Consider the following 23,923-nt stretch of genomic DNA (forward strand, 5'->3'; position numbering starts at 1 on the left):
AATGTTGAAGAGAGTGCAATGTGTCAAAATGGGATTTGTTATATAGATGAAGTGCGATTAATAATTCGTTTAAATTATATTTTAACATACCTCTTATTAAAAGTTAATCACTATACTCTATCCTATTCATCCTAATGTAAATGACAAAGTACGGACACTACCTTTATCCTTCAAGGCCGAAAGCAAACTTGCGAGCAAATATGAGGCGAAAGTGTTGCAATAAAATATCGCAAAATTAATGTCATCAATAAGAACTAAGCTCAGTAGCTCTCTCAACGTTTGCATATATTAAGTACCCGACTACCAATATCTGTGGCGTTGAACATGGGATTTCAAAGATCGAAACGAGCGAAAGAGTGATGATTCCAGTGGCGGCTCGTGATTCAAATGCTGGGAGGGGCACACTCCACCGGGGGGTCAAAGTTTATTAATATTTTGTGTATTTTAATGAGGATTTTTAAGGCAATCTAGTGGCCATTATGACTTACTAAAGCACTAAAACTCACTGAATCGATTAAATCAACTACAACTAGGCCTTTTTATATGAAAAAAATTACACGTAATAAGTCAACAAAACAAGGTATTCTGCAACACTGCAACACCAAGATTATTCGACCGAGGCGCGGCGATGTCAATCAACTCACTAGATACGTCACTCTGCCCATGCTCGGCCGGCGCGGCGTCCCAAAACTCCCTTGAGGCAAGGTGCGTATAACAGGATACGCACGTACGCTTATTATACGCACCTAGCCCATGAGGCACAAGCTTAGACGCGTCATAGCACCAGCAGCCCCCATCACTACCACTCTTCATATAACTGCATGGTGATGGATTGGAACGTTCTGGCCAGCGCCCTGCGGCCACAAATGCGAACTTCTCGGGCTATTTTTGAGTGTTTTTCCTGCATTTTCGATGTATGCAATTGGAAAAAAATACTTTGGTTAATTAGATGTGTAGTTATAATTGAATGGGTATTTAATTTATTTTCATTTTTCAAATCTTTGGGAGGGGCGGCGACCGAGAGTCCTTATGAGCAAGCCGCCACTGGATGATTCTAGATTATACCAAGATTTTGCGTGCGTAGGTTAGTGTTCTCGCGAATGCATGCGAATCGACTATATTGATCACTTTTGTATATTTTGTTTCTTGATACATTTTTTTAAATTAATTACATACATTTTCTCCTTTTGTGCCCAAAAAGTTGCCCAATATATTAATCCGTCAGTGCTATGGTCATTTCTTGCAGACTATCTGTGATTGTATCTCTCTGGGCCTTATAGCCATTCCTGTGTTCTCTTTTTCCAAGTCTCCCTTTGTGGCTTCACACCCTGAGGTTTCGATTCGGTCTATTGCCTTAGACCTGACAAACCTCTGGCTTCCCCTGAAGATTTCTCTATCAGTTTGCCTAATATCAACGTTACATATAGCACAGGAAATGCAAAAGAAATATCTTACGAGTTCAAAGGGCGAAAGCTAGCAAGCAAGCACAAGCGATACGAAAATAGAGCAAAATTTAGATCATTTATTCACATTCTGCTCAGCGTAACCCTCAATCAACCTTTATCTACCACTCAACTATTTATCCCTACGATGTTGGGCAAGGAGCGAAGTTTCCAGGTGATGTACCTAGTTGGTGAGTGATGATGCTAGACTAACACGCAATTTTGCATCTTGATTTAGTTCTCTAGCGGGCATGTAAAGCGAATGATGTAGAATACCTTGGTCACTTTTTTCCATGTATTAGTCTAAAACAAAGTTTTTTATGAGTAGCCTTTCCAAATGTATGCTGACAATTGGCTTACATGGTGATGTGTTAGCACCATGACCCTTTATTGCAGGCCGTACAGGCCTAAAGGAAGATGGCGGTAAATAATTTTCATTCAAAATATATGTAATTATCATGTAGTGAAGGCAACTATTTGAGATCAGTTAGAAATTTTCAATGCTCTAATTTTAGGTGAATCACTGTAGCAATACCAGTGTGCCCAATGTTATATCAAATGAATAAGAAAAGTGTTTTCGTGAGCCAGAGAACTGGATATTTACGATTACATTGCATAGATTCAACAAAGTTTTAACTTTAATCACTAGTTTTGTGAAAATGGATCTTAACACTTATTATTGTTTTATTCAAAAGCAAACTTAGCTAACGGGTTGTATTAGATTACCTTTTCGTTAGGTTTTCTCCAAAATGTCAGTTTTAAACTCTCTACCTCTGAAGTGCAGCAATTGGTGGTCATTGAAAAGTGTGATGCGTAGTTATATTTAGAATTTCAGGAAGCGACGGGTGTCAAAGAAATGTTCTTCTCGTGGTAATAGAGGTGAGAAATATACAAGTTTGAACATGTTTTTCCATATAAATCTTCAATTTGATCGCAGTGTCATCAGAGAAAGGCAGAAAATTGCCTGAGTATATGTTCATGAAGAGTGCATTGTGAATTATCTATGTAACTCCACGGCCAAATGTTAGCATATTTTTATGGAAACATTTATGGTGATTTATTCTAAAAACTTTTGAACATTTTCATTGCGTTCGTCTCTCGGTTATCATCGTTGATGTTTTGAAAACAACCTGAAATATATATGTCGCTTGTCAAAGCTTTGAAAATGGTTTCTCGTTAAAGATGAATATGCAGGTTTTATTTCACATCGTTCGCAAAAAAGAAATCTTCCATTCATTCGGTCTTCATGACTATAGATGTTTTTGTTTTTCATTTTAAGAGCAATTTTACTTTTAGCTGTGGAATATATTGCCGACTTTTACAAACCAGTGAAAATGTGTGAAAATATGATGAACTATGTTGTATTTATGGTGCTCGTAAAAAGAAACGACCGAGGGGATATTATAGAGAGAAGGGAGCTGTGGGTATACAACACTTTGGGGCTGGAAATAGTTGCGAGAAGGGAAAGGGGATGGATGATGTGTGCTTGGGAGAGTGAGGGCTAGGAAGGAGGACGGTTAAGTGGGGAGGAAGTTGTGTCCAAAGGGACACTTCCTTACCATGGAACTTTAATAGCGAGAGGTGGAAATAAACTTCCTCAATTTCTAATTTCTCCGTATTCCTAATAATCTTAAAGCTTACGCTGCCTTATCAACACATTAAGAAAGCCACAAATATGGATATTTTTTATAATGAAAACGCTCTCGTTTCTTTTATTTTCAAGGGCTGGTAATTACTGCTTAAAGTTGTATCCATTTCGGCTGTTTAAAATAAATTTGATAAAGATCATGACACGAGGAATATAGTTTCTCCTGTGTTGACTACGCTAACAAGGAAGTTACTCGTACAGATGTGAGTTTTCAAAGGAGATGACTATGTTTAAATATACTCAACTATTTTCAGAGTTTATACTTACTCGTTAGCTACAAAATATTTCCTTCCTAACGGGGGAAAGGAATGTAAATTTTACCATTCACGGCCTAAAAAAAATCATTATTTGAATCGTTATCATTGCTTTCACAAGAAATTGTACTGCATTTTCCCGCAGTATAACTATGTATGTTCAGTAGGGCGACCCTTATTTTTCAGATTTGAGAAAAGTTATGTTTTCCTGATCTCAAAATGATCCAAATGAGGTTTATATTCACGTGCTAAAGTCTGGTTACCTCATTTTTCACCTTTTCAAATGCATTTTGTGAACATCCACGTGTAAAATGTTCGCTAATGCTCTCCAAGTAGTAGTTTAATTTTCTTCAAAGAATACAATAATTATCTTCCTCTATCATTAATAATCTTCTGTTATTTCAAGTTTTAGTCTTATTAAATGAAAAATGTATCCACTGCCAAAACATCAGCAGCCATACATCCGAGGATTGGTGTAACGCACCTCTCCAAACTATTATCCTAGTAAATTTACTATATTTTGGCATATGACAATTTTTTATTCAGCATTATATTTTAAAACTTTAATCTACTATTATTTTACTATATATTGATTTCTATTTTAAATAATTGACATTTTTATCATTCACGTATCTTTTTATTTTGCCATGGCGATGGAAAAATATAAATCTTTAACGTGGAGAGTTGAAAAGATTTGTCAATCAATAAGATCGAAAATCAAAATAACTGAAGTGATAATCATTTATTCCTATTTTTTACCCTTATCGACCATTTAGATATTAGCACCATATTTTTATGTATTTTCGTTTTGTTCATTCTGAATGATTACTTTTTTTTAGAAGGAAATTGATTTCAGTTGCTAATAATAGAGAACCGCGCAACGATCGAGTTATTGTTTTACCTGTAACGTGCACTCGAGCGGCTTAAAAACATTTGGTAGAAAGTGCACTTTACCAATGTCACTCTCTAACTGACCTCTTGGCAATACGTAACGCTGTGGGTTGATTGATGGTGGCATGGCAGTAAAAGAGAGATTGAATGTCTCACCTCTAATTGTAAGTGACTTTCAAATGTGCCCTCATGCCCTGCTTGACGTTAGCTCTTTTGGCCATTTATCAAAGGAAATCTCGGATCTGCAACGAGGTGCGTCTGGATACATGACTCCAATGTGGATGTCCTACGGAAATGAGCAGACAGCCGTTCCCGTAGGGAGACCAATTTCCAAGGGGCAACCAATTACTTCACCTAATCTTGTGTTTATGACCGCTAAGGGATAGTGGACTCTTCAGAAGGGAAAGCTAGTAAGCGCTGCTGTTCAAATGTATGGGAAGCATGCACTTTATGATGTGATGTTAGCTTTTTGCTTACGTACTAATGTCAGCAGAGTATTATTATTTATTTAAACACGGTTAAGAAGTGTGGTAACTTGTAGTTGTGGAGTTGGATGGCACTTCTCGAAGAAATACAACGAACATTGGCTTGAAGAAGGCTGCTGAAGGCTGCAGCTTCTCCGTAGATAGAATTCCCTCTGTTACTTGTTAGAGAGATTCCCTATCCTGCGCTTAGAGGGAGGTTATTTCATGCTGCAACTACGTCATCTCTCCCGCCGTTATTAACTTTTGCCCTCTCAGTCTGCCTCACTTACTTCCTCGTCTATAGTCTATTTCCATGTAGGTACTAATTGGCGCAGGGTTAACGTGCCTGACTGCCAACCCGAAGGTCGCGGATTCGAATCCCGCCTGGGTGGATTTAGCACCATCCAGTGCATGTATGTGTGAGATGTCAAAGAAGTAAATTCTAACACGTTTGTATATTCATGGAAATATTATAAATTATTATCTTAATATTTGAACAAAAAATTTCATATCATATCACGAAAAATGAATGAGAATGTTAAATTGTGCACTTGAATTTTATGTTTTCTTGTTGACGGAAATTATCGTCACTTTTTGTCGGGGGATAGTTTCTAGAACTGTTTTGGTTTTCGCTTTATTTATTCCTTTTGTACGAGCATTACGAAATTTATGTACTATCGTTTTCAAAAGTATGTAGACACCCACGAGCCCCACTTAACTGATGTGGTAGGGTCGGTAAAAACTTGTAAGGTTGGCACATGAGGTAGCCTGCATCACTCACCAGTACGCCTGCAATAGCCGACGAGGACGGACGCGGGGGCGACCGGGCTAGCGAGACAGGAGTCAAAATACAGGCTCAAATGCCCTAGCGGATAGAATGCTCTGAGGAAACTCACGTCCACGCACAGGTTGGGCCGTCGGAGTTTTCTTGTGTGCTCCTTGGCGAGGATTTCCTCTCTTCAGATTCATATTTGGACTCACGGTGAACACGGAATGTGTATGTGGCCCCGTAGCTGAGTAGGATTACTTCAAGCGCGTTTGATGCACTGAAGTTATGGGGGGGGGGGGACTCGAATCTAAGCCAATTGTATCTTTTTTTTTGAAAGGTCAATTGATAACATCAACATAATAGATATAGTTTACTCGATAAAAAAATTAACACAGAATTTTTTCAGCGACTAATTTTTTAACATAAACGACTCAATCTGCCTTAACACATTTATTTCAAAGCAAGAGTGGAAATAAGCAGGGAAAGTGGCATAGGTTGTATTTTATCCTTGCTGCTGTCAAATTTCCGTGGAAGAAATGGATGATATCCATTCGGTCGTAAATTTATAATTATTTATTGTTGTCCGATCGGTGCGGTCTGGTCAGGTTGGTTGGTCGGCTATCTCCGAGGCCCCCGAGGTTATAGGGCCCCCACAACGCTCGCGTCTATCTCGAAGTGTATATGAAAGGTGTAATAAAAAAACTCAGATTACTTGAAAGAAATTATTTTTAGCAATTATAAAATTCTAAGCTCTGATTATTTGATTTATTTACAGCTTAATCAGCACACAAAGTTTGTAAAAAAATTAATGAAATAAAAGTTTTAGAAGATAAAAGAGAACCTTATGCTTTTTGAAAGGGTTATTCGAAAGGTATTTTGGAGGGTTTTTAGATTTCAGTGCGGTTTTAAGGTACAAATTCACTAAAAAGATAATAGAGCCATCATACCTATCTAAAATTTTTATCTATGTGATTTTCATTTTTCTTAGTATTTTTATTTACGAAATTGCTACCCTTAATTAACTTTAATTTACATTTTTAAGAGCCAGAATAGCGTCAAAATCCATTTCTGGGCATGCGACTTCCCAAAAATTTCCAAAGGGCCCCAGCCGAGGTCACACAATCACCCTAGGCCGCCCCTTCGTCCGTTTTTAAGGGTGAAAGATTTCATGTACCAATTTATTTCCACTTAATCCTTGGAGATATTTGTATTTCGCACTCCTATTGGAAGCAAAGAGTTGGTGCTTTTACTTACATAAATTCCTACACTGGTGAACAAAGATTTTGTCCTGGAGACGTCGTTGGATGATGTTAGACGTATTTTTTGGCTGAATCGGAATCTGGGCTTAAATTATTTCCATCACGTCTAGTTTCATTGGGACAGCTGAATGTATGTTTTTACTTTTACAAAAGTAGTAATTTATTTCATTAATATATCATAATAGCATGAACAGGTAAAAATAATAATTTACTCTCATAACATGTTGTCCTACGATGGCATGCCTTCCTATCCCAACAAAATATATAATTAAACTTGCTGTAACTTATCGTTTTTTTCGATGCAATTCATAATCAGCTTCCACTCCAAATAAGTATGTGACTGTAGGCGCGTAAAGACGTGTGTTTTTCATCTGCAGGTGGTTTGAGAATTTTGTTGCTCGCAAGAAAATGTCAGCTTATTACATTGTAATCGTTGTGAAGTTTCTTAGCTTTCATCGTGGGGGTCAATCCATTTCAAATTACCGAGGTAATGTTGCTCAGTATTTTAAATTTTCCTGAATATTTTATCGTTTGTTCCCTTCAAGTAGAAAATCACAGAACACCATTTGAAAAACATTACATCAATTCATCCCATTCAATTTTTATCTCTTCGAGCTGTTAAAGATGAAAGAATGGATGCGTATCACATTGAGATACTCATACAAATACCGGCAACCCACCATTTATCTGGTCCTTGACGGTTACACTTGAGGAGTTGAAACCTGGATCGTAGGAATTAAGACTGGAAATAAAGTGTTCCGTGGTAAAGGCAGTGGAAATTGCATGCTGTTATTCCCGAGAAACATTCCAGGAGATTAAAAAAACATTGATTTTGAGATAAACATAGAATTTAAATTTTAGGGCTCGGGTGATGATGGTATTATACGTAATACGATTTTTAAAAATATTCGGGTATCTGATATCAGTGAAGTTCTTTTCCGCGAAGTGAAAATTTTATCCCGGGAAAAGGTATTTTTTGGCCCCTTGCGGAGTGTAGTACCCACCTCCACTAAGTGCCTCGCTACACTTCCTATCTTTGCCTGTTCCTCCATTCGTTCTCGTGTCTTGCGAAGGGGTCAGCCGTTGCATTAAACACCCGCGCGAATCAAATATACTGCTCTCTCTCTCTCCCCGGGAACACCATTGGAATCATGTTGATTTGGTGGCTGGCGAACTTGCTCCCATTTCAGTTGGTCAGACCTAAGAGGTTTGCCTCCATTTTATTTTGTCAGACTTGCTTAACACGGCCACTAATTAGTGTTAAGTTCGTTGGGGATTTGGCGGTGAAGCTCTGTTCCTCCGTATTGAAACATGGTTGCTACTCTGTTGATAGGAAGTCCTCAGAAAAATGTCAAGTAGGGCAGGATTTTATTGTCAAAAATCTGTGCATTGGAGCATTTAATTAGTCACGTGACATTATTTTATGGAAATTTAAATAAAGACGGGTAGCTAACGTTCCCAGAATACTTTTACCGGACGGGATGTTCGAAGAGTCGCCTTGGTTACGTCTACCTCGCTTGGGGGTCATGGAGACATCTACTACGATTGGGGGTCAATAAAAAATGGTCCCTTGCTGAGGTTAGAAGTAAGGCAATGGTGATCCGTATCCCTGACCATAATGATGCTTTGTATGTTGCTGAGCCACTGCATTGTTGAATTGAAAAGGTGATTTGCCCTGTAATTATTCAAGCTACTTTATCTTCATTTATCCTGATAAAGTAGCTGCTAGTTATACAATTAAAATGCCTGCGAATTAAGTGCCATGAGTAATTCATATATTTCTTTTTAGGTCTGGTTGGTTCATTGCAGAATTCATGGAGGAAAATTCTGCTGTTTTCAATGTTGTGCCAATATGTTGGTTTGAGTATGAAGAGGGCCATGAGTTTGTTTTGTGGCCAAACGAAAGCACATCTGTAGGGGAAGAGATAAAGAGATGTGTCTCACCTTCTGATGACTGGAGGCAGTGTCCCGTCATCAGGAAAACTCCATTGATTGGTAACTTAGAGAAAAATATGGTCATTACATTTTCCTAAACCAACTCTTGTTTATTCTTCCATTCCATTTTTCATTTCCAGATGACTACAATTTAGCAAAAGAATTCGAGGCTGTCATTATCAGAGTGGTGGAAAAGGGCTACAAAACTAAATCCATAGCTATCGCCAGGAATAAGAGGGTGGTGATGAAAACCTCCACTAAGTTACCTGGGGAATCATCTTCCTCTGATGAGGCTGCAGAGATAATTATGTCATCATGTTTCAACATTCCTCAGAGAGGAAATGTGGCTCATGAAGGGAAGAGAGCAAAAACCTCTCTCTCTGAAAATGAAAATGCAGTAGCTCACTTATGAAACTTTCAGCGGAAAACCAAAAAAAGTTTCATAAGTGAGGAAGTTTCATAGGTGAGGTTTTTCAGTTTTTAGCATGAAATCCTTTCCTATAGGGGCTGGTTTGTTTTCAGGATGCAATTACTCATTTGGAGGCAAGAAATTGAAGCCTAATAATCTTATTTTCTCACAAGCAGCACCACTGATGATGTGTTACTTTAAGAGAAACATAATTTTGCATTCCTGAACAACATTACCCACGGTTGAATGTCTAGCATTTCTGGTACTAAGCTCAGTGGCGGCGCGTGCGTATACGCATGTTAGCAAGTGCACACCCAAAGATGAATGAATTATAAAAGAAAAATATTCCTTTGCAACGAGAAGGTTAAAAATCCTGTCTGCATGTGCAAGAAAAATGAAACTCCGAACGCTACAGCTATCTCCTTTTCGAATTCACCGCTCTACAAGTGTACGATCCCGTGGCATCGCGCCGGGCGCATTTTCGGTCTATGCGATCGCTTGAGGGTGCTCTGGCGGGACGAAGTAAGCGGGGTATGCACAGTTCCAATGGGTGATGGGAGCAGGCTCAAAACGATGCGAGTGCGCACGCGCATATTTTTGGTGAGTGACTCGCAGGTAGTGTAGTGGTGTAGCCGCCACCTACACTACCTGCGCCCAGGATCCTATTCCGTCTACAGAGTCATCTCTATGGCCGTTTTCTACACTACTTCCTCGTAGGGTGTAAGGAAAGGAGAATGAATTTCACCTACCGTCACTTGTAAAGGTGTGTTTAGAATAATTATTTTCATGAATGCTAATATTATTTCTGTTCATGCAATTTTAAGGGTAGAATATACCAGTGATATGTTTTGCTTGCTATGTATTCTATTACGACGAAATATGATGCTCATGGATTAGTATTAACATAATATAATTAAATCATCCTATATCTGCTCTAATGCACACCCTAGATAAATTACCACCAGCCGCCACTGACTTAGCTGCAAGGCTTTCATACTCGAGAGATTTCGGAATGATGACATTAAATGTTCACAGAGAAGCCAATTTTTGAAAAAAAGTTGTCTCATTAACAGCAGTTTTCAGGAAATTCATTTTACCACCTATAGGCAAACCCAAGATTGGAGATTGAAGAAATGAAATACGTGAGGAAAGTCATCCAAAATAACCCCGTAATTAGGGAGCAAAATTTCACTAATGCATCACGAAGGCTTCACACCCTATGGACCCGGGTTAATATCCTGGCAGAGGCAGAAAGCTTTCAGAGATGGCTGTATCCCTGCTTGAGAGTAGTGTAGACGGAACTTCCAGTGCAACACACTGTCTGGCAGATGGCACGTTAAGCCTTGGTTAAGCCTATTTTTACAACCTGGCTAATTCCAACACAAAGTTTCTATACTCCCTCCCTTACCTCCTGGCGAAAATGACCCCAGCTCTCCGTTTCCTCCCTCTAAATACCATGCCATAGATAATATGAAGCACCCGGTAGTGGCGTAAATATGGTTGGGGGATGAGGGGATAGATCCCTCTCCAAAGCCTCAGAGAAATTAAAAAAAAATGAAACAAAAGTCTAGCTTTGATGAACAGCAACTGCATCTTCTTAAAGCTAAATTTTAGGTTCCAAAATGATGCAAAACGTATTTACAGGCATGCCTGTTTTTTTAATTTCATGGGATACCCCGTTGCCTCTGGGGGGTGGGGGGTGAAGCCGCCCCCCCAGGTACTACCATCACCCCCAAAGCATATTCCTAGTTACGCCTCCGGTACCCGGGATATTTCGTGACTAAGACTTTTCCGGTGCTTAGATCACTTCTTTTAATTGAGCATTTGAAATAATCGCGCAACTGCTGTTAGTGATGAATGAACAAAAATAGATTATGAGCCCGGAAAAAACTCTCCTCACAATAATGTTTACGCACTAAAAAAGAATTTTCCCATGAAATTTTAACAATAGTAGATTGAATCTACCGGGTATAGCTTCTCTGTCGGCATTCTTCCGCGAATTCAGCGCCGGGAATTTCGTCTCACAAGCCGTGTGGCTAATCTTCACGAAATATTTTGCTTCCCCGTATCTGATAACAACACCGGACACTTTTTGTTATTCGATATAATGGTTATAAGTCATTCCTGAGTCGAAAAGAAATGCCTTCTTTTTCGCGTGTTGAATTTGACTAAAATGATTACGTTACTACTGACGACGCGAGTTATTCTCCGAGGGCATTCGTACTAACTCTCGTTCAGTTAAAAAACAAACGCTTGCCACCAGGCAGACTCAAGCTAATAGCCACTCAAGGTCAAACTATATTTCATTATAATCCTCAGATACAAGTTGGGTCAGTTTTGATTTGCGCGCCGCGTAAGCAACTTTCCCCGGCTCAATTCGTCCCGCGGATGAGGGATTACCCCCGCGGAATGAGACCACGCACGCTGTTTTTACCATCGTGTTGAATCGCCATCGACTTACAAACGCCCATTCTGCAAATACGATAGTCTTTTTTGGATGACCTTGGAAGCTAAAATTTTGGTACGCGAGGATTTTTAACGGCTCATTCTGGTGTTATTTCGCTGGGGCGACGTAAAACATAACCTTGGAAAATTCTTGACAATCTTCCGTTAGAGATAGATATTCCGGATTAACGATCATCTACTGCAGTTATTAGTTAGTCAGTTAACTAGTATCTAATAAACAGCCTCGCCCATTATTAAAACTTATTATTCTTCGTTGACATATCTATGTGATGAGCACGTACTACCCCCGCTCCTGTGACTAAAAGCGGCGCGCGTACCGCAATTTTCTCGTAGAGCAGTTATCGGAAAATTCGTATAAGTGAGGTATTTTATCTCATTGGCTGGGAAAAATCTGAGGTTGGAAATACATGGGTTCATATGGGGTTATTCACCGGACCAAAAAAATGGGCGTATAAGTGAGGGCATCGTATAACTGAGGGTCGTATAACCGAGGTTCTACTGTATGTCATTGCCAAGAGGTGCAGATGATCGAGAAGAGGAATGTTTCAGCATCTTACATAGTAAGTTTCTTGCAGATTGCGTGTCTTTAAGGCATTATAGTTATCTACTTATTGCATATATAAATGTGATGTCACATTATCCAGCAGGCCTAACATCTGATGCTGGGGTGGTGGGCATAGGCGGATCCAGACCCTAAAAAATATGCTAGATTTTTAATATGGTCCCATTATCATTTCGTTCGTTTTGTATGACGAGGTATCCTTGTGCCCCCCCCTCAACAAAATCCTGGATACGGCCTTGCTTGTGCCCCTCCCAGAAAGAAATCCTGGATCCGCCCCTGGTGGTGGGTGCAGAAAGTGTAGAAGCTGCATTGCAGCAGCTACATGCAGATGGTACGGGTCATCAATGTTTGGAATACGTGTGGAAGGAAGACTTCGATGCCTTTGTAGTTGAGCACTGTGACAATCAAAGTAAATTATTTGCTTTCTGCCGTGAAATTATATCTAATCAAACAGACATTAAGGCGGAGTTAAGGAAACAAGGGACACAATAAGGGCACAGAAAATTTAATGTTTCATTGTCCTATAGCTCTACCAGTACAGTCCTACGAATCTCTGGTGGAGGTGGAATTGTTGCTTGAAGCAGACAAGAGCTTCAGGTCATACATGGTAAGCCATTATTGTGTAAAAAGAAGTTTTAGTAGGCTTTACCTACTACTACAGAGGTACTTCCTTTTGATGTGCAATGCTTCTTCTTTCAAATTTAACCTTATCTTTTCAGTTCAGAGAGTTAAGTGGATGCTTGGCATAGAACCAAGGAGTTTTTGTAAGACACAATTTATCGAAAGTCATGAGCAATTATGTAGGCTCATTACTTAACTGGAGTGGAGTGAGAAACAAGAGAGCAATGGCAACACTCAAAAATTTGTTATCAGTTCTTAAAGGCAACCTTGACTTTCTTATGGTTTCAGTAGTAGAAACAATTGATAGTTCAATATGTACTGAGTTGCACTGTAATATATTGTTTGTGATTACATGTTTCAGATGCTGCATGCCAGGTCAGTATGGAAGCCTTGATGATGCCAACTTCAAAAGAGAAATTTGCCAATGGCTTAGCCAGGCATATAGGATAAAGGATGGCAGGAAGACCAATGAAGCAGAGCCGGAAGAACATGAGGGAGCTTATGCTGACCTCACTGAGGTAAGACTTTAGGGAATTTACTTTTAAATTAAATTCATGTGTGAAAATATAACGTCACAGGTTTGATTATGTCATTTCTGTGGGAAAAAATTGCATTACAATAAACATGCCATTAAAATACCTTTTCTTTAAATTCCTATGGCTGAATTAACCAAAAAAAAGCATGTCAAAACATGCATTTTAAAATTATTGTTGTTTGGCTGTATTTTAGTTATCATCGTACCGTTTCTAAAAGCTACCCTGTATCATCCCTAACATTAACTTGGCATATTATATGGAAAAAATTTAAATCTTAGTGTCTTGAAACTAGCAGAGTAGCCAAACTTTCATTTGTAATTAGAATAAAGACTTTAATTGACTGCATGTATGACTTCTGATCAAATTGAAACACCTATAGTGTTCCAATTCAGATCATAAAAAGGAATGTATTTTTGTATGAATTTTAAACTCATTCTTTTCTCCTCTCAGGAAGTGGCAGAAGATACAGTCTTCCCAAGGAGGAATGAAAAGTCATTATGCCATCATCTTGATGTCATTTTCAAGTCATGGCTTGGTAGTCACGGTGACCTCAAAATGGTCCCTTGAAATGACATCCTTCTTGACTCATGATGATGTCAATATGACCTTAAATGACTACCTATCATTTTGACCTCACTTTGACCTCACCTTGACTACTTATGACCAAACCTAGTTTTTTTTACATCTGAATGTTAATACTTTAATTTATATTGTCATTTTTAGGGATAAATCAAACATCTCAGGTGTAATGGCCATATAATGATTTATTTTAATAAAAAATAGATTTTACAGAAAAAAGGTAAGGAAATGTGTAACTTTTCCTAATCTTCTTGCTCCTTGTCTCCCTCATCAATTACACATGGAGAAATACAATCCTCATTGCCCATTTCAGAATGTTCTGCTTTGCTTCTTCTCCCTTCTAATTGTCTCTGATTGCTGGTGTTAAACCACCGCTGAATTTTTGTCTTTGTTTTGATTAATTTTCCTTGAGGGAAATTCTTCAATTGGGAGACTAAAAACAAAGGAGAAAATAATGCCATAAAGCTGAAAGTTTCAAATTTGGATAAAAAAGGTAGAAGAATTCATACTTACTGCAAATAGCCTTATTTATGTAAGTTTTGCTAAATGTAATTTTTCGGTGTCCTCCATCCCAATTAATACAACGAGCGAATTTATTTGTGAACATTTTTCTTAGTATATGGGCTGCTGACTCCTTTTCATCAGTTTGATCAATCGTCATTTGCCTAACATATGAAACCTGTCAGAAAGGAAACCAAAATAAATTAATCGTAACTTTAACACTGAACAGAAAAAAGAAAAATAGAAGGTGTGAAGTTGATGGATGATGAAGAGTTAGGGTAACAGACAAGTTACTTACAAATGATTTGAAGTTGGATGGAGTTTTGAGGAACTCCTCAAAGTTGCTCAGGTCCTTCTCATTATCCAAAAGTATATTTGGCATATTTGCGGGCTCAAACATTTTATCTTCTGGAGCAATATATGCTAGAATTTTTCCTTGGTTTAGTAGTACGGTGTTCATTTTAATCTCAAGGCTTTTCAGAGATTCTGCAACTAACATTTCATGTTCTGCAATGAATTAAGAGTTACAAATGAGATTGGACAAGACAAATTTTCTCTGAAAATTCGGGAGCAATAATTATGCCAACTTACTCTTATTACAAGCTTGAATATTTGTAATCATTTTTTCACATACCAAGAGCCTGTTTGTTAACTCAACACCTGTGAAAGATATGAAGGAAAAGTTGGTAATTAATAAACTATACTAGTGAAGATAAGAGACATCAGTTTCTTTTACAAAACAGGAAACTGATGCTCTGAGTATACCAAAGAACAGTTCAAAATTATCAACATTAAAAAATTAAAAGAGAAGGACAACTTTTATCATATAAACTTCCTATCACCAAGAAAATTACTTTGAGACTCCTGGTTGCCTTCTCCAGATCCTCCTGCATTCTCATCCCTCTGCTTGACTGTGCTGCATCCATTTCATTATTTATCATGTTACTTGGGTGTTGTTGGATAATGCTTTCAGTATCTTTATTCTTATACTTCTTGGCATCACCCACGTTTCCTATAATAGCCTGTTGTTTTGGTCCATCTTTGGAAATCCCTTTGGCATCCAATTTTCCCTTTTCCAGCTCCATGTCCATCTGCTCAAGACCATTACTCTCACTAGAGCTTTCTTTCTCCTGCATCTGTTGATTAGTATCCATCTTAACCTCAGATGGATATTTCTTCTCATTCACTATATTAACATCAAGAAAGTATGAGATTCAGAACTGTCTACAGCATTTAGAGATTGAGGTTTAACAATGAAAAGCAGAGCCCTATTGAAAATTTCTTATAAGTCTTACAGAAATTCTTATAAGAATTCTGTAAGACTTGTAGGATTCTATAAGTCTTACAGAATTCTTATAGGATTCTATAAGTCTTATAGAAATTCTTATAGGATTCTATAAGTCTTACATATTTCTTATAGGAGTCTATAAGTCTTATAGAAATTCTTATAGGATTCTATAAGTCTTACAAAAATTCTTATAAGAAATCTGCATTTCTTATAGAATTCTACAATAATGCTGCGCAGGTCGCATACCTTTTATGTTTTCATCCAGCAGGCGTGTCACCATAACTTATGTTGGCAATTGATAATTATTTAAGGAATTCTACATATGATAATTTTTGGAAATTATGTATAACTCTTTTTTAAGTAATGTTCTGCTAATTTCCTGGTTTTTTTCAGCATGGTATTTGACATAAATGGTTCCAAGAAGCGGAGGCTTCTTTAATGCTACTTGTTAGGTATAGCTGAGGGCACATGAAAAATTTTAGACTTATAAGATCTGTCTCTTTCGAGTCTACAGATTACTTGACCGATGGAAGTTCGATATGGGCCATGAATAACCACGATGTATACTACGATTGCATACGTTGCAGGATACTGTTCACATGGTTCCCTAGCAACCTAACAACCAAAACTTGTTTGGTTGTTAGGTTGCTAGGGATTGCTTTTATATGTTAATCATTCACTATGTCTTTGTGATAGCAGTTTAATAAAATAAGTCGTGTGCTTCTAACCAAAATAAGGCATTGACCTCATTCGGTAAGTATTAAAAAACTGGCATTCCTAGTATTATGTTACCTTAAACAGATAGTTTCGTTGAATTTTAAACTTTTCATCATTAATTTAGATAGAAATGTATATTTTTCAGATTGTGGTATATCTAACATAAGAGGAAGTTTTAATGAAAACCGTGTTTTAATGGACAAAGAGAGTGATTTAGTCGTCTCTGAAGAGAATGAGAATGAATTTGTATGAGTATGCCAACATCTGCACAGTTATTATTTTATGGAAAATATATCAACTATTATTATCAATCAGTGTTTCTGTGATTCCTATTAATTTCCCTAAATCTTGCACTTATTGTTAGCCATATTCTACGTATCCTTTTCTCTAAAATGGCATCAAATTCCATTTTGCTTTGCTTATTTCTTTCATTATCTATCCAAATCTGCATGTAGAGGTCTCATTCTCTCTGGTATCTTAAATAAACATTGTTCATATGAATTTTATTTATCAAATTTTACTCTTCCTTCCCATATAATTTCTTGAAGTACCTATCCCCAGTGGAAATTGAATTTTATTTCATTTGCTTCTTCAATTTTCAAGGTTAAATCATATTCCATATTGCAATTCCTGTATCTTTCATTGCGTAATGATTGCCAAAGTTGTATTCAATTATCAGTCCATCATTCTAGGCTATGGTTGGTTTCATTGATTTTAGTTTCTTTTAGCATGTGGGGACATTAACCCTATACAGAACCCATGCCTTGAAAGACCTCTATGGTATCTCGCCTTTTCTGGCCAGCCAGGTGAACTTTACAGAGCTTCAATGTCCTTTTTGATGTACACTGATGATAGACATCTACATTTGGTTCATGGGAAATCATTAGGTTTGCTGTATACCAGATATAGGCGTCTACATTTGGATTGAATTAGGTAAAATGCTAAATTTGTACTCTCAGTAGGGATGTAAATCTTATGTAGCTTTTTATAGAAGTTTGTGCAAGTGTTTTAAGCATGTTGATATGATATTTATAATAAATATTTCCATCAGAAAATTTGTGATAAATAACATTTTGTAACTGATAGTTAGAAGAAATTTTCTTATTGAAAAATTCTTATAAGAAATATGCCCATTTTCTGATAAGAAATTTTCTTATAGAAAAGTTCTTATAAAAAATTTTCTTATAAGAAATATGCCCAATTTCTGATAAGCAATTTTCTTATAGAAAAATTCTTATAAGAAATTTTCTTATAAGAAATATGCCCAATTTCTGATAAGAAATTTTCTTTTAGAAAAATTCTTATAAGAAATATTCTTATAAGAAATATGTCCAATTTCTGATAAGAAATTTTCTCATAAGAAATTTCCAATAGGGTTTGTCACTGCCAGAAAAGTATTACTTAAAACTACCTTCTTGTACATTCTACCATCCATGATCTCATCTGCATCTTCGTGCTGGTGGTATAAAGTTACTTGGTTGGGTTGTTTCTCTGATTGAGGTTCCATCAAGTATCCACCCCGTTCAACATCTCTGTTGACAAGCTGTTCTAATGGCTTGTAACCTGACCTGAGCAGTTTCTTAATGACACCAATATAGTTTTCAAATGGAAAAGCACTAAGCTCATCTAGTGTACATTCATTTTCCCTGCATTCCTCTACAAGATGTGACAGTGCATGTACATTATATGATACAAAAGTTTCACTAATATATCTCTGGGAATGTTCAATAAATCGCCTCAGTAACAATTGGGCCACATCAAGCATATTCTCCTTCTTCACTAAAGTGGGGCTGCAAAGAATGTACAATGGAACCTGAAGAAGCTTGAAGCTCTTCCACAGACTTTCATTTAAATCCTTGAACAACCATAAACCATCATACAAAAGAATACGCCTGTATTCTGTGGCATGAAATTTGGCCCTGAACTCAAACTGTCTTGGCCTACGATTGAAATCTCTGGGGACACACTGAGCAAGTTCAGAAATTTTATTGTTTATGTCATTGACCTGTTGCTCATTCAATAACCCTCTCCTCTTCTTGCTTCCCATGAGAAACTTCATCCACCGCTTCATTACTCCTTGATATACCAAATGCATTGCATCAAGTCGGAAACTCGAAATCATTTTTGTCATGGGAATGCTCTCAAGAGGGGAGTCACCTGTATGATGCTGTACATTACATCTGTTTTGGAAGGTGATATCTGTTCGCATTGGGGCATCCAAATCATTGAAAGTCATAACACCATTAACCCAAACTCCCTCAACTTCACACTTTTCACATGAAAAATATCCATTATGGCCAATGATGCACTTGACAAGGGCCCTGGCTGGAGCATCAAGAATGTAATGTCTGATTTCAAATTGGTAATTTTGACTGAACATAAATATGCCATTTGCTGTCAATGCCCGGGCTTCCCTCACAAAATCCGCCAAATATTCAATGATGTCACTTGGCTTTCCCTTACCCAGGTAAGTAGCTATAACAAAGGGCTCCTTTTGATTCTTAAGTCTACCCAAAATTGGCCAAATGCTATCGTGAGTGCTTTTAAAGGGTTCAAAACCATCAATGTTGATATCAATAACAACTCTTTTGAATTCGTTTAAGTATTTCTCTGTCAGCCTTTGCTCAAGATTTTTTTTCAGCCCTTTATACCAAAATTTTCCCATTCCCATTCTGGGAAGTTCATCAACACAATGAGGAGTTCCAAGCAAGGCACTATGAGTTAGAGGTAAGTAAGGATGAATAGGATTAAGTATACTAAGCAGGGTATCGATTTTTTTGAGTGAAACACCTCTATGAGCCCATTCTTTGAGTGCCCTTAACAGATAGGCCTCTCTGTCCTCATCATCCTGAAGTTGAGGATTATTGGCAACAATTACTTCTTCAAATATGAAAAGGTCTTCATCACTTTCCTCTGATGTGCCACTTGCAGTAGAATCACTTTGAACTAAGTTATCACCTACATCCATGGGATCTTCAATAATATGCTCTTCATTATTATTAGAGTTCAATTGTTCATCTTGATCTGTGGATTCATCATCTGCATTACAGCTGTCATCACTCATATATTGTGATAGTGTCCGAGCTCTTTCTACCTCTGCTCTAGCACGGCGTTTAAGTTTGCGTTGAGCCTAAAAGAATACAGATGAATTTATGTGCAATAAATAATAATGGAGATCTGTTCAGAAACTAAACGTTACAGTGGTATCAATCAGAGGCGGACTGGCCAGCGTGGGCAGGAGGAAATTAATGCAGGGGCACCTGACCCCAGGACTGAAGGCCCCTAACTAAGGACTGAAGGGAAGCCCAAGGGGTTTTTTCTGCACACGGCGTTTTCCTAGGACCAGACAAGCCTATGATGTACTAAAATGAAAGGACACACTAAGACCCCTGAAGCGGTGCGACCTGTCCACCTTCTTTTTCCTTTTGCCAGTGTTCTAAAATTGTAATTATCAAGAAACATTAGAACTGAATTACCCATGCGGTGGTGCCCTGTAGTACCAATTCCGACCCTAATAGCATCAATTGCCCAGTGAATCAGTGGCGCAGCAAGTGGGGGAATTTGGGGGATAAACCCCCCCCCCAGAGCTCAGAGAAATTTTTAAGTTTAATCCATTTTACTTAATGGATTAGTATTACTTATTGAAAAGTGTTAGGATTAATCAAATATCCCTCAGAAAGCCGTAAAACTCACCGTTTTGAACTATTATTCTTCAAATGTTTCTGGAGGGCCCCCGCAATTCCTACTTACCCTGGTGGGTATGCAATACCCCCAAACACCTAAGTATTAGTTGCTCCTAAACCCCCCCCCCCCAGCCTTAATTCTTAGTTGCGCCCCTGCAGTGGATAACACGATTGTAACAAGTATGGAGTGATGTGAATGATGGAATGGGAAACAACATTTCTCAAACTGACATTTTAAACAAAGTCAACCATCACGAATTATAAATGCGACTGTTAGTCCAGGAAATGAAGCTCATAAAAGTGAAAAACCTTGCAATTTTTTCAAACTGAATCGATTTGCACCTAAATTTGGGATTAGACTAATTATACCCCCCACTTCAAAATCTATATTATGCCGAAGGGCGCTTTTTATTTTTTAGGGGTGAAAACTACCCCTAAAAGCTGGAACTTAAAAAATTATTTTTTAAAGCTAAATACGTGTAAAATTTAGTTTAAATTATACGTACAATTATTTTTTTATGTTTGGAAAATAATTTTAAGGTGTTTGAACCCATAATAATCAACCCTTATTGGGGGTTAATGTAAAAAAGAATTTTCAAACTGAATCGATTCGCATAAAAATTTGTGTTTATACTAATCATACCTCTTTTAAAAATTTTTTTCAAACCGAATCGATTTGCATAAATATTTGGGATTAGACTAATCATACCCCCTTCTTCAAAATCTATATTATGCCGAAGGGCGCCTTTTATTTTTTTGGGGTGAAAACTACCCCTAAAAGCTGAAACTTAAAAAATTATTTTTTAAAGCTAAATACGAGTAAAATTTAGTTTAAATTATTTGTATAATTATTTTTTTTGTTTGGAAAATAATTTTAGGCGTTTCAACCCATAATAATCAACCCTTATTGGGGGTTAATGTAAAAAAAATTATTTACCCTAAAAATAAAAATTATTTATCACATTGTATCTTCTTATTCACTTTCTTACTCCTTTTATTAAGTATTCTCTTTTTTCTCTCATGATTTTAATCACAGCACAGAAAAGATATAACAATTGGATAAACAGAACAAACTTCGTCATGGTGACATAAACAAATAAATGCACATTTATGTAGACATTACATGAAACACAATCAAACGGAGACTGTATGGCTTCCAGTCTTCCCACCACATGCATGCTCACAGGTCACTGTGAGCGAGAGCACACATACTCACATCTATATATATACATCTTATGGGTATGTGTGTTTATTTTGTAGCAAATTTGAGTGTATCGTTAGCTTCTAACGTAAAGTACACAAAGTATATGCTGATTATGAGGAATATTATGCTCTGAATTGTGGATTTCGAATTTTTCGAAAATAAATTTGATTGGCATTTCAAACATAGCTCCTTTATTTTTTATGATAGCAAGTTTATTTAAATTGTATTTTGTAGGGTTTTTACTGACTACAAGTTCATGTGAATTAAAATTTTTTTCGAGTCATTAATTTTGAAAGGGGAGGGATTTAAGGGTTTAAATAAGGTGGAGCTCCCTTGGAAATAGAGGTTTTAATTATCAATATCCCACCAAATATTTATTGTATAGAAAATTAAAACACACCAAAATATTTTAAAATAAAGAAGCTAAAATGTATTACTCTTGCATTTTTTTCATATCTCCAGTTTTTTTGGAGTTATTTTGAAAAAAAGAGCATTTTTAACGAAATTGTAGAAAATGACTTTTCACTTTTTCCTCCATTTTTTCAATATTTAGCGTTGTAAATTTAAAAAACTTCTAGGATCAATTAAGAATACTTAAATAAAGAGAAATACTGAAGGGCATTGATCAATTTTGTCTATTGTGGTAATAAGGAGTTGTTTTCACTAATTTTTTCGTACAAAAAAGTAGGCACTGATCTTATTTTTAATCATAACTCGCTCAAATTTCATGGTAAAAAATATTTTTTCTCATTATAAGAAAGTTTTTTAAAAACACTTTTAAACAGATTACATAATATTTCCTCGAAAATTACATTTTTCCCGCTATTTGGTATTGAATCATTCAAATTTAGCGTATGACAAACAATAGATAACCATCAACAAGTTGTAGCTCGGTCCGAATTGGTCATAAAGGAAATATAAAATAAGATTTTTATTTAATTTTTTACAAGCTACAGTTTTGTAATTCACAATTTCCTAATAAAATTAATACTTTTCAAGTTATTTGCCTATAATCGATTAAAATCGTTGATTTTTTCGTCAAAAAACTGATACTTTCAATCGCAAATAACTCGAAAAATATTAATTTTACGCAAACAATGGTAGGAACACTTTATTCTTAGAATTTATTTTTCTATCGATTCCTGTGGTCAAAATAAAATTAAAATTTTCCACCCCCGAGATGGGGTGGAAACCACCCCCAGGGTAAAAGCGCCCGTCGGCATGATATAGATTTTGATTCTTGGTATATGCCCTACTTATTGTGAAAATTTCAAGAAAATCGATTCAGTTTGAAAAAATTGCAAGCCAAAACGCTTCATTTCCTGGACTATGTGAAGAATGCAAGCATTGCAGAATATTTGTGATAGGATAAACAAAAAATCCTTTAAAAGTTTACTTAACACTTATTAAATAATACTTACTGATTTATTCTGTTGAGACATGACTCTCAAATGCTTCTCTCAAATCTCACTGGCTTCTTCTTCTCCTCAATGGCTGCAACCTAGAGCTCTTCCTTCGAAGGAAGGCCTCACGAACGATCGTTTGTGAAAATGAGCGTTAACAGCCACAGAAAAGGCTTATTGTAGTGAAACAAACACTAAATTCCAGCAGAACCAGTTGCTTTAAACTTATACGAATTATTGTTCTTGCATTAGTTACGTTATAACTACAATATCAACAGTAAATTGTTGATTTTAATTGAAGATCGCTATGTATTTGTAGCGTTACTGACAATGAGTATTATTCCCATAGCGACGCACGTATGCACATCCGCGCCGATGCAAGTGAATATTATTGAAAGCAGGTGGAAGCTTTATTTATTACGTAAATGCGACAATTGGCGACGAGTTGCATTTTTCTTGAAAAACCGCGGCGCGTTACAGTTGGTCGAGTTTATACGAAATTCGAAACGTTTTGGGCGCGTGGCGGGTTTCTTTCGGAATATTTTCGACGCAATAGGTTTACTCCCGCGCCTTCTCTTTCGGTAGTAATGAAGAAAAGACCATTTTTAAGGAACAATTATCATATCAAGTCATTGCATCGCGTACGAAAATCGCCCAACAGCTGAATTATTTACGTGCTGACCTGAAAATCGCCTTCCGTTAAAATACCACGATGTATCTAAAAAAAAAACGATCTTCGCCATGTTAAAATATCACGAAATATCATCCGATAAAAATTTTCTTAAGATAAAATATCACGATGCACAATTAGATGAAAAAATGCCTCCGAGTTTGATTTGAAATTGACGACAGATATAAAATATCACGATATGTAATTCGTTCAAATTATGATAAAACTCACGAACTCCATCCATATATAGTATCTTTGAATTATTGACGCATTAATGACAGGTTCATTTTATGATCAATTGATTATACATGTATGCAATGAACGCATCAATTATCCTAAACCGATTAAAATATCGGGCCCGATAAAAATCACCTTCATAAAAAATAACCCGATCATTCCATAAAAAATCTCAAACCAAATAAAATATCGCGACATATAATACGATAAAAAATTGCCTTTAGATAAAATATCACGGATATGCAATTAGATGACAAAATACCTCCTAATGAATATCACGATATACTATCGGATAAAAAAATCGCCTCCTTCATCCCAAAACTTCCATCATTTGTTACGTAATATCTTAGTGGAGAATTCATATTCAATATAAAATAAGTAATTT

At 36.8% G+C, this 23,923-nt stretch overlaps 4 protein-coding genes across 4 annotated transcripts; 2 read left to right on the forward strand and 2 right to left on the reverse strand.

The window, feature by feature from the left end:
- Positions 1–8,449: 8,449 nt before the first annotated feature.
- On the forward strand, positions 8,450–9,115 carry LOC124158411. The gene is made up of 2 exons (XM_046533494.1): positions 8,450–8,722; positions 8,803–9,115. The coding sequence occupies exons 1-2, from the start codon at positions 8,542–8,544 to the stop codon at positions 9,072–9,074; spliced, it is 453 nt and encodes a 150-aa protein (XP_046389450.1). The 5' UTR covers positions 8,450–8,541; the 3' UTR covers positions 9,075–9,115.
- A 3,198-nt stretch (positions 9,116–12,313) lies between these two features.
- LOC124158410 lies at positions 12,314–13,823 on the forward strand. The gene is made up of 3 exons (XM_046533492.1): positions 12,314–12,706; positions 12,819–13,238; positions 13,707–13,823. Exons 2-3 carry the CDS (start codon positions 12,888–12,890, stop codon positions 13,821–13,823), a joined length of 468 nt encoding a protein of 155 aa, XP_046389448.1. The 5' UTR covers positions 12,314–12,706; positions 12,819–12,887.
- A 179-nt stretch (positions 13,824–14,002) lies between these two features.
- LOC124159447 lies at positions 14,003–15,490 on the reverse strand. Its single transcript, XM_046535258.1, has 6 exons — positions 15,327–15,490; positions 15,191–15,252; positions 14,928–14,996; positions 14,635–14,843; positions 14,349–14,514; positions 14,003–14,268 (listed from the first exon to the last, which is right to left on the reverse strand). The coding sequence occupies exons 1-6, from the start codon at positions 15,488–15,490 to the stop codon at positions 14,078–14,080; spliced, it is 861 nt and encodes a 286-aa protein (XP_046391214.1). The 3' UTR covers positions 14,003–14,077.
- Positions 15,231–22,902, reverse strand: LOC124159448. The gene is made up of 3 exons (XM_046535259.1): positions 22,650–22,902; positions 17,753–19,471; positions 15,231–15,522 (listed from the first exon to the last, which is right to left on the reverse strand). The coding sequence occupies exons 1-3, from the start codon at positions 22,668–22,670 to the stop codon at positions 15,520–15,522; spliced, it is 1,743 nt and encodes a 580-aa protein (XP_046391215.1). The 5' UTR covers positions 22,671–22,902; the 3' UTR covers positions 15,231–15,519.
- Positions 22,903–23,923: the final 1,021 nt, after the last annotated feature.

The sequence above is a fragment of the Ischnura elegans genome, chromosome 5, assembly GCF_921293095.1.
Source record: "Ischnura elegans chromosome 5, ioIscEleg1.1, whole genome shotgun sequence".
Lineage (NCBI taxonomy): Eukaryota > Metazoa > Arthropoda > Insecta > Odonata > Coenagrionidae > Ischnura > Ischnura elegans.